The sequence below is a fragment of the Sinocyclocheilus anshuiensis genome, unplaced genomic scaffold, assembly GCF_001515605.1.
Source record: "Sinocyclocheilus anshuiensis isolate Anshui unplaced genomic scaffold, SAMN03320099.WGS_v1.1 scaffold58, whole genome shotgun sequence".
NCBI classification, from domain to species: Eukaryota; Metazoa; Chordata; class Actinopteri; order Cypriniformes; family Cyprinidae; genus Sinocyclocheilus; species Sinocyclocheilus anshuiensis.
Window position 1 is genome coordinate 2,726,431 of NW_015547688.1, and position 10,865 is coordinate 2,737,295.

The 10,865-nt window shown below is 37.7% G+C and overlaps 1 protein-coding gene across 3 annotated transcripts in view; it reads left to right on the top strand.

The window, feature by feature from the left end:
* Positions 1–3,350: 3,350 nt before the first annotated feature.
* Positions 3,351–10,865, top strand: part of LOC107703405 (protein sidekick-1-like) — a 334,600-nt gene continuing 327,085 nt past the window's right edge. For 2 of the 3 annotated variants that reach the window (XM_016506020.1, XM_016506021.1), the window contains exon 1: positions 3,352–4,406. In XM_016506020.1, the coding sequence (XP_016361506.1) occupies positions 4,082–4,406 (325 nt within the window). In that variant the 5' untranslated portion in view covers positions 3,352–4,081. Of the gene's footprint in view, positions 4,407–10,865 lie in introns of all 3 variants that reach the window. The other variant, XM_016506019.1, reaches the window with a different exon arrangement.

Here is a 10,865-nt window from a genome sequence, read left to right on the forward strand (position 1 = left end):
GACAAATTAAATTATGTCTTATGGTCGCATTCACAATCCACACATGGTATGGAAAAAGGCAGCATGAACTTTTTTCAAACCATTGCCTTTGATGTTCCACAGAAGAAAGTCAGTCATATGGGTTTGGAACAACATGAGGATGAGTAAATGCATACTGAATTTTCATTTTTGGTGAACTCTCCATTGTGCCTGAGGCACTTGAAGAACCAATCAAAAATGTCACTTGCACATTTTAAGCAGAAACAGATAAATATGCTGTGGAATCTATCCAGAGAGCCTATCTTTCTTCCAGCAGAGGAGAACATTTATTGCCATGACGATAAGTCATTTATCATCCCGAAAAAAGAAGAAGATACATTTGCACAGATATTCAGTAGGGGCATTGATCTGTATCTGACAGGGGGCTGAGGTACTTCACTTGAGGATCATGACTTCTTAAGCCGGGCAATGTATTATCTCATGTTTCCGACCCCCCAGCATGGCAACAACAAGCCCCATGGCCACACTTGCATGGGTTGACATCTCCTTTTCATCTGATTGCACGCTCCTTGTGGTCCTGCCTTAGATAAGAAAAAGAAATGATTTATTGGACGCCAGTGAAGAAAGGTAGCCCAGTTTGCTCCGAGTCAAAGCCCTGCTCATTGAGATATAGCCATGAACGTGGCCAGCAGGGGATGGGCTGTGACAGGCTTGAGGAAACGTGGGATTCGAGTGTTCTCGAGGCCACACAAGCATAGAAGTAACCCATTTTCAACATATGAGACGGGCTGTTCTCAGACAAACAGTTTACACTAACTATTTATTGACAGGAAACAGGACCTGGATCTGAAAGGCATGAAATAAACAGGCCCTGCTGTTGCTGGCTTTGTCTCAACGCTGTTTGCCACGCAGACAGGGCTCTGAAATAAACAGATGCGGAGGCATTTTACGCTGAGCAGCTCGCCATATGCATCATCTCTTATCAGAAACACGAAAAGCTGAGCACGAACACAACGTGCACCTTCAGTCGGGCGCAGCGACTAACACGCAATAATCGTGTCGGCTGTCTAAAAACCATCACGGGCCTCTTTGATTATGAAAAATCTCTCAAGCTGATGAATCACATGGATCACGGCGGTGAGGTGATAAATAACCCAGACATCATGTGACTCAACAGCCTTATCAAACATCCTCTCGACTTTGACAGTTACAACTCAGGTAAACACTGAGAGCTTCATTTACAAGAATGCATTGACATAAACGCTCTTGCTCAAATTTGTTAACATTGAAGAGATGAAAGGACTGCTTGTTTGGTATTTGTATTGCATTAATAGAACATAATCTGCATTCATGAAACCGATTGATTCCTGCTGTGATGACAAAGGCATTTTCTTAGCTATTTGGTTCTCCTGTTCTTTCTTTCTCTCATAAATATCAGTTGCAGAATGAATTATTAGACTGGCCTGAGCAATTAAAGACCGCAGGTAGCGTCTAGACTCAATGAGACATTCAGGTGGATTATATGTGGCATTTAAAGTCTTAATTACAAAGCATCAAGCTAAAGGTTTGGGTTTCTAAAGCTGAAGGGTTTTGTGACAATGTAACTAAGTATTATGATATTAAGCACCAAACTGAACACTGCACTGTACATGTTCTCTATAAGGTGTTTTTTTCAGTATGCTGATGTGTGTTTTCCTTTTGAAAATCTAAAATAGGTAGTCTAAACACCTCACTTTAACTTTTTTATCAGTTGTGTGTACACTCTTAAAAATAAAAGTTCCATAAGGTGCTGTTTTTTTTAGCCATAGAAGAACCATTCTGGGCTCTCCAAAGAACCGTTTTCTTAGTGTGAAATATATTTTAATAATCTAAAGAACAATTTTCCACTATATTTGAAGGCTCCATGGCTGTTAAAAGTGAATAAAGAGCCTTTATTTTTAAGGGAACAAAAGCGTGGTTTACACCAAAGTTCAATACTTATAGGGTTAGAAGTTTGATTAAATCCCTACAATTTCCTACTGTTCATAAAGTGGAACATATGAACTCTGCTCAAACTATTTAATGGAATCATTCACTTGGAAAGACAAGCAACTTTGTGCCCTTTCGGGTCAATTTTCTTGTTTCTGACATCAAGGCTAAACCAAGCTATTTATCTCTGTAGAACAGAAAGCTGATTCACACATATTTACATAGCCTGAGTTGTGTTAATTAACATAAACAACCGGGAAGTGTGTGAGATGATTTGATCTGATGACAGAGGACAGAAGAACAAAAACTCTGTGAATGAGAGAGGTGAGTTGTAAGGACTCAAGCCAAAAATTGTCCATATTTAATGTATGACCTTTCATTTTACTGTGTTGCATATAACTTAAGTTTAAATGACACTACAATAAAGTCCTTAAAAATTATAATCATTGTGTCTGCTGAAATAAGAAGCTACTTTAAAACAACAATAAGTAGGCCTAATTAATGTGAGATCTTTACTTAAGAGCAAGTATTCATAATATTCTAATTTTGTGAAGGCAAAATGATTAGGCTACACGTTATAATAGCCTACTCAAAACTCAGTTACCTATTAGCTACTTTCCAGAGTGATTTCTAGACCTGAAGTCATATTTAAAAATGTTGTTTGTGAAACCTATTCATTCATTCTGTTATCTAGTTAGCTTACTAGACATACAGCTTATACAGTATTTGTAGTTATATTTTGTTTTCTGATTTGTTTTAATAAGAGTACATTTTATATGTAAGCCTATAGTTTTTGATATGCAATGACACCTGGGTCAACACTTTCTAATTCTTGAGGCTCAATCTGTTGAGGCTTGTCACTTGCCAGCCATAACGTGGCTATAGCTATGACTTTTACAAGTTATTTTAGTTTCCATTTCTTCGTAAATACGTGTGAAGAATCTGTAATAAATAACGACAACAATTATATTTTGACATAACTTTCACTAGCCTACTGATTTGGTGCTCAAGCGACCGTTGCTGTGGTTACCTCAGGCGAACGCACGCGATTGTTTTTGCAAACGTCTGACTGGAAGCACTATGCTTATTAGTTTACTGAAAAGTCGTTTAAAGCGCTACAGAAATGTGCCTTTTGTAATATTTATAATTAAATGTAGTCTATAGTCTACTCGTAACGACCCCCACTCACAACAATTTGTTTAATATCCTCTTAAGGCATTTTCCCGATACGACCTCCGTATAATTCTGACCCGTAATATATAAACAAACACACAGCACTGCTGCAGTACTTGAATCTCTCTGAAGGACTGTATAAAGTATTGCCTCCAGCAGCGGCAGCCAATGAGTCTTTAGCGGGGCGGAGGTGAGTGAGAGAGAGACTGCAGCTCTCAATGGAAGTTGCTGTAAGTGCGCTGGACCTGTACTACACTACATGATTTCACTCGCTTCAGTTTGCTGTGAGCCGGAGCAACGAACAGCCGCTTGTTGCTTTAGCTGCTCAAAAGTACGCTGGGATACCTTGCGATATCTATTTACCGATTCGCTTTTATAATCATATTCGCTGCGACGTTTCATCAGGCACTGCCGGTGAATTTAAGAGAGGTCTTATTAGTACGCATACAGTTTGTAGGTTGGTTTAGGTGGCTTCATGCATGCAACCGTCTGGATGGATCCTTATCGCTAGTTTGTGCACATCAGTCGATTGACAGTTTGGTTGGTTATGGTTTGGAGCATGTTGAAATAACAGCAGGAGCAGCACTGCATCTGCAAAGTAAGAGCGGATCTTGCGACTTTTTGGGGATATATATCAGGCTAAGTGAGTGTGCTTTTAAAGTGGGCTGAATGCTATTTACGAGAGGAAATAAAAAACCTGACTGGATCCTGTAAAGTGAATCAGTGTGGTGTCATCAGTGTAATGCATAAATGTAATTACCGGCAGACTCAGTTTATTAATAAACCCATAATGTCGCGTGTGCAGTGATCATGCGCAGTAGCTGCATTTAACTGTTAATGAAAAGCACATTATTTGCCGACATCATCGGGAACTTTCGACTGGACGCAATGCACGCGTTGTAACTGTCAGTTCTCGTTCATAAGAGTTAAACTTGCGGAACAGAGCGCACGCGTTACCGGAATGGACGCCGGTGGATCTGATCCCACAGAGAGACCATTCACAGGTCTGCCTAAAGCACACAGAGCTGGCAGACACAACACGGCAGCGGAGGAGGACAGTGTTTACTCAGGAGGCGACGCTTCCCGTACTTGCTCAACAGCACTTCTCGCACGTGTGGACGAGAATGCCATCATGTGTGATCCTAAGAGCGCTTCCTCCAAGATGTTTACACGTTTCTCCGGGAGGACTGTCGGCGGGAATGGAAAGAGAAAGTTTGCGTTGTGCACTTGGTGTTGGTGGGCGTTTTTCTGCATGCACGTCCACGTGTTGAGAGCGGTCACACAAGGTAAGAAAAACGTATTACCACCTGTTTTTATACCGTCTGTGATTACCACCTGATGCAGGGCTTTGAATATGACACCGCAGCTTCATATAAAACACTTCAGTGTGCTGATATATGGGTGATTCTTCTGTTGGAGGCACGTTTCACTGCTTGAAATGAAACTGTCTAAACGTGTAGGCTGCTTCCCTCGAATAAATATCTGATCATGGCCTTGATCAGATTTCAAGTGAATTTTGGTGTAAGGTATTGTATGGGGTGGAGTTTTGATGTTGTGTGTGATTGTAATTTTTTGGACTCGTTTTTAGAGCGAAAGTTGAATAAGCCTTGAACATGCTAACCCTTACCAAAAAGTAGTATACTTCAAGTTTATTTTAGTAAGTATACTTAAGTAAAGTTCAAGTATATTTTTAAGCATACGTTATGTAGTAAGTATACAAATATCAGTGTACTAGTAGTATACTTGTAAGTGTACTATACTAATAGCACACTTGAATAAACTTCTTTTTCATAAGGGAATGCAAGTTATCTAGCTAGCAGTCAATTAATTTTGAATGTATACTGGTAAAAAGAAAGTAATTGTTTCAGAAATTACAAATTAACCAGGTTGGTAGGACCATTCATTCATTCATTCATTCATTGCTGACTGGACTGGCAGAAACACCTGTCAATTTGCATTAACACCACCATAACCAAATATAAATCTTTATGGAAAAAAATTGTTGTTCTTCAAAATGTTTCGCTTAATAGCAGCAGCAGGGTTGAGACTACTAATCATATACATCAATATCAAAATAAAAAGAAAGTAATTGTTTCAGAAATTAAAAATTAACCAGGTTGGTAGGACCATTCATTCATTCATTGCTGACTGGACTGGCAGAAACACCTGTCAATTTGCATTAACACCACCATAACCAAATATAAATCTTTATGGAAAAAAATTGTTGTTCTTCAAAATGTTTCGCTTAATAGCAGCAGCAGGGTTGAGACTACTAATCATATACATCAATATCAAAATGTTATATGTATTTAAAAAGTTTATTTGCATGGTAGAATGTCTTTAAAATTTTACACCTATTGAAGGAGGGAAGTTAAAAAAGAGTGGAGAAGATTTTGGCTTATCTAACTCAGAAATTAGTACTGGCACAGTACAAAGGTTTAAATCTCTTTTAATGTGTGTTTTTTTTTTAAATGAGAAAAGAAAAGAAAAATTGTGGGAAAAAACGAAAACCTTTAAAATCAACCAAGTGGACAAAAAAGTTCCCCTACTTGAAGAATCACTAAAATTCTATAGCTCAACCTAATGGTTTCATATTGGTGATTATGAATAGTGCATGATCAATGTGTTTGACACTGATGTCATAAGACCGCCAAGCTTGATTTCAATGATAATGGAATGTCAAATATCTGTCTGCCTGTGCAACAGACAGTTGAGCTGAGATCGCTGGACCTGAACAATAGAGGAGTCATTAGGTCAGACTGCATGCATGGTCACAGATGGCATATGCATCCTTTGGCTGTGATTCCCTCTGTAATGTTTCTCATACAGGGAAAATATGATGCCTGCATATGCATAGTGGGCCACTTGAGGATGAGAGTAACAGTTGGCATGCTGAGAAAAAAAAGTGACCGGTTATTGCTGTTAGAAGAACTCTTGATGTATGTTTGCTTTATGTATTGTGTTGTTATGAACGTGATGATGCAGCTGGTTTTGACAGAACTGGTGCAGTTTATTTTTATGAAATTAGTTATTTTAGACATTGGGAGGTATAATAGAAATGATCAGCCATGTGTGACTATTAATGACAGGCTCCTTTATTCATCTGTCAAATTAAAACAGCATGCCTCATTAAAAAGAACATTTTTAATTCCTTAATACGCCACAGATTAGAGTCATTTTCTCTCCGTAATCAAAAGGATAAATGATCTAAAAAAAAGACACTAAAATTCTTTTGAATTAAAACCTCATCCTGCTTTAAGCTCTTTCCACCCACAATACATGTATTTTTGTCACTTGTGCGATTTGCATTCCTGAAGGCACCATAAAATTAGTGGCAGAAATTTTCTTTGTGGGGAAAAAAACAACAACTGATGTTCAGTAAGGGATTTAAAGGTGTTTTAACCAGCTGACTAGACTGAGCTATAAATACAAAAATTAATGACAGAAATATGTGAAGCCTAAAACCTGCTTTTAGGTACAAACAGTGTTTTGTTTTTTATAAAAAAGAAAAACTGTGACTTCTCTCTACAAGAAGAAGCAGAATTAGCTACTATCCATAACACATTTACTTTGCCAATCTGAAATATTCAAGTGTGAGGTCCTGATTTGTGTGTTGTTTTTTTTTGCCTTTCATGATAAACACTCACTAAAGATAAAGCCCTATCACTATAGCAAGAGAAAAAGTGTCCACTTAAAGGCATAATTCACACAAAAATGAAAATATGCTGAAAATGTACTCCCCCTCAGGCCGTCCAAGATGTCGATGAGTTTGTTTGTTCATTTGAACAGATTTGGAGAAATTTAGCATTACATCGTTTGCTCATCAATGGATCCTTTGCAGTGAATGGGTGCCGTCAGAATGAGAGTTCAAACAGCTGATAAAAAGGAAAGGATGTGACCAAGTAGGGTGTCCCATACTTGGAATTTGTGCTCTGCTTTTAACCCATCCAAGTGCACACACAGCAGTGAACACACCCCCGGAACAGTGGGCAGCCAATGCTGCAGCGCCTAGGAAGCAGTTGGGGGTTCAGTGCCTTGCTCAAGGGTCTCACCTCAGTCGTGGTATTGAAGGTGGGAGAGAGCGCTGGACATTCATTCCCCCCACCTACAATCCCAGCCGGACCTGAGACTCGAAACTGTGACCTTCGGGTTACAAGTCCGACTCTCTATCCATTAGGCCACAACTGCCAAGACAACGTTTACCTTTCAGTCATACAATTTTTCACTGGAGAATGAATAAAGGGTTTTAGCTGGAAGCAACAGCTTGATGTTAAAAACATCTTAATGATGGATTTCTTTATTACAAACACACAGCTTTTTGTTTCACAAGACATTAATTGATGGACTGGAGTCATGTGAATTATTGTGGTGTTTTTATCAACTGTTTGGACTGTCATTCTGACGGCACCCATTCACTGCAGAGGATCCATTGGTGAGCAAGTCATGAAATGCTAAATTTCTCCAAATCTGTTCAGGTGAACAAACAAACTCATCTTCATGGATGGCCTGAGGGTGGGTTAACTATTCCTTTAAGGTATATTCTTTTCATATTGAGTGAGCTTTAGAGTAAATATCTCATATCTTAATGCACCATTGGAAAAGTAAATGAAATGACCAATCTGTTATTTGTAAATGTAAAATGAATACTGTCTGTGCTATGATCCAAAGTCTACTTTATATACGCCGCTGGGGTTACTAATTAACTTTAAACATACGGAAACAGTCCTTGAATGCGCTCATACCAGCCGAGAAATGGTAAACCAGACAACCATTTTTTCTGTGTGTATGGAGGCGTGCAGTTACCGTAACTCACAGTTGCAGTATTTTATTGTATGCTTCCAACTCTGTTTAATTTCTAAAGGTTCAGCGAAGTTGTTGCGGTGCATGCAGTGTCAGCCAGTTCCCAAGTCCTGTGTCAAGGTCTTTTGATGTTTGGAGAGCTCACAGCACTGTTCTGGGAATGGGCTAGATATTATTGATCTGAATTGAGGAGCCAACAGCATTATCAGAGCTAGCATATTGGAATGAGGTTGACATGTTAACCTTTTTGCTTTATTCAACGTGGCAATATAAATCTGAGTGTTAAGATTTGGTTAAAAGCTCTCAAAGCCGCTGTTATTTTTATTTTTAGATAAGCCAAAAGTGGGAACATTAAGAAAATGGTCACGGTTTGTGTGCAAAAGACAAAGTTGCCATCTATACTCTAAAAATGCTCTTGGCTCTCATATTGATGCGGAAAAACCTGGGCAAATCTGGCTTTTTGCAGGTGTTTATATTTGTCTCAAATCATAAATTTCTGCTGGCAGTCGAATTTTCTGGCTGCTTGGGTCTGGCAGAGGACCACAGTGCCCTTAAAACCAAACACCCGGGCAGAGAGGGAGTTTGTCAAGCAGTAGCAGGTGCACAATCCCCTGCCGTGCTTCTAGAAAGGTCTCTGGGCTAATGATGTTTGTGCCAGAGCATTGTGCAGGTAAATGTAGATTTGTCCACAAGAAAGTGCTGGCGCCCCTGTATATCATCTGCTAGATGTGCCAGCAGACACATCCACCTGACTCATTTATGGCTGTAAACTTTTAAATTTCATTGCCTCGCCATCTGTGCAATCAGCTCCTGCTAAATTTTTAATTTTCTGCAGTGTCCTTCTGCATTTGAAGAATATGCTTCACTTTAGATAAAAAAATGTAAAGTTTCATATACTGTACATGTGTTTTAATGACTTGCAAACTTAAACATTTGGTTTACAACATTGAACATTGTTGTAAATATTTCAGAATTACGTGATAGTGTCAGAGTGATACAAATCAGTAATGTTTTGCACCATATGGCAACAAAATGATTAATTCAGAATCGTCACTGTCATGGCATTACATTTAAGGTACTTGTAGTAAATTATAAAAGATTTGTAATATATGTATTATGTATACACACAACACACACACACATATAATATATATAGTGCAGAAAAACAAATATGTATTGTAAAGACAAATTAAAAAAGAAAAAATGTTTTTGTGGAGGGGCAAGTGAAAAATAGAAAGACAAATAGAAATATGAGCTACTGGGGGGCAACTGGGGGTTGAGCCCTGCTGCCATCATTTTGATTATTGATTTGTACACAAATCATTGTGAATGCATGTAATGCAAGAGCGGACAGCTCATCCAGGTGAAGGATACCGCATAGTATTTCATGTCAAAGTTGAGGAATTGCCTCCTATCTTCTAAATTAAAATGATGAGTACAACTCCTGGCATGACAAATTGTGTCAGTTCTGCTTAACATAATAAATTCCATTTTTTTTTAGTTCCCTTTCATGTGCTGCTTTAAAGAAAGGTTAATCATCAAGTCTGTTGTTTTCATAAAGGTTAATGAAATTAAGAGTTGTTTTTCTACGAGTAACATTGGGTAAATTTAAATTAGCCGTTATTTGATTTCCTTGATTGTATTGCTCAAACTTTGATTGCGTTTCCAGCTAATTGCAAAGTAAATATATTTTTATGACCAGATTTGACACTTCAAACCATATCTCAGAAAAGATTTACTTCAAACTCTTCACGAAAAAAAGATTCAGCAAACAATGAATAAATGCATTTAATTAATGTAATATCACAATACGATACAGACTAAATATCTATGGATTTGGTAGTTAAATGTGAACTTGTTTTATTATAAACACAAAGTCATACTGTAAAAGCCTCACTGAACATCTATTGGTACTTGACAAGAGCACATCTCATCACAATGTGTGAGTCATTATGTTATCAGAACAGGCTGTCAGTGTATGTCAAAGCAATCATGAGCTATCTGTAATCAGCAGGGTTTTAAATATACAAAATGCATCAAAACCTTGTTTAATTTCCATTGTTTTTTAAGTGTTCTGTCATAACAATGTGTGTGAGTCATTATGTTATCAGAACAGGCTGTCAGTGTATGTCAAAGCAATCATGCATCAAAACCTTGTTTAATTTCCATTGTTTTTTAAGTGTTCTGTCATAACAATCGTTAAGGATTGGTCACAATGGCCAACTACATTCAGCTACAATCTAGTCAATTTGACAACCGAGGCTCATTGGAAATATTGCACCTGACCGTACCTATACAAATATTTCACTGCAGTTTCCAGGAGAAATGAACATGTGGCTATAAAACACCAATAAAATGGCAAATACATTTGCTTTTGTTAACATTATATGTTAGGTTTAGGGTAGAGTGTAGTGTATGTGGTAGGTTAATTTCAACTTTAATAGAGCATTAACCTTTTAGCGCCATTTTGTATCCACAGGTTTGTATCCACCAGAGAAAAAAGATGGAGAAAAAATGATAGCGCAACCCTCTACGGACACCTTGGCAATTGAATCGCCATTGGCTAGTAAATTTTTTAGTTTACTCGCCAGACTGTGATTGATTAGTATATATATACAGTGTTGTCACATGAAAAGATATAATAAAATATTTACAAAAATGTGAGGGGTGTACTCACTTCTGTGAGATACTGTATATGGATATGTATATTATATATTTTATATTTGTTTATATTTTATATTAATTTTACAAACATATATGTTTGTAAAATGGCACAGATTTTTACATATCTGAAAGTACACTCTTAACATCAGTCAGTCAAGCATTATAATATGATAATCAATATTATTTAATGTTAGAACTTTAGGAATTAGAATTAAAACTTGATAACCATGTATGAATGCATATTAGTCATTTTAACTGAACTTCGGACTGGTGGTGGTGCT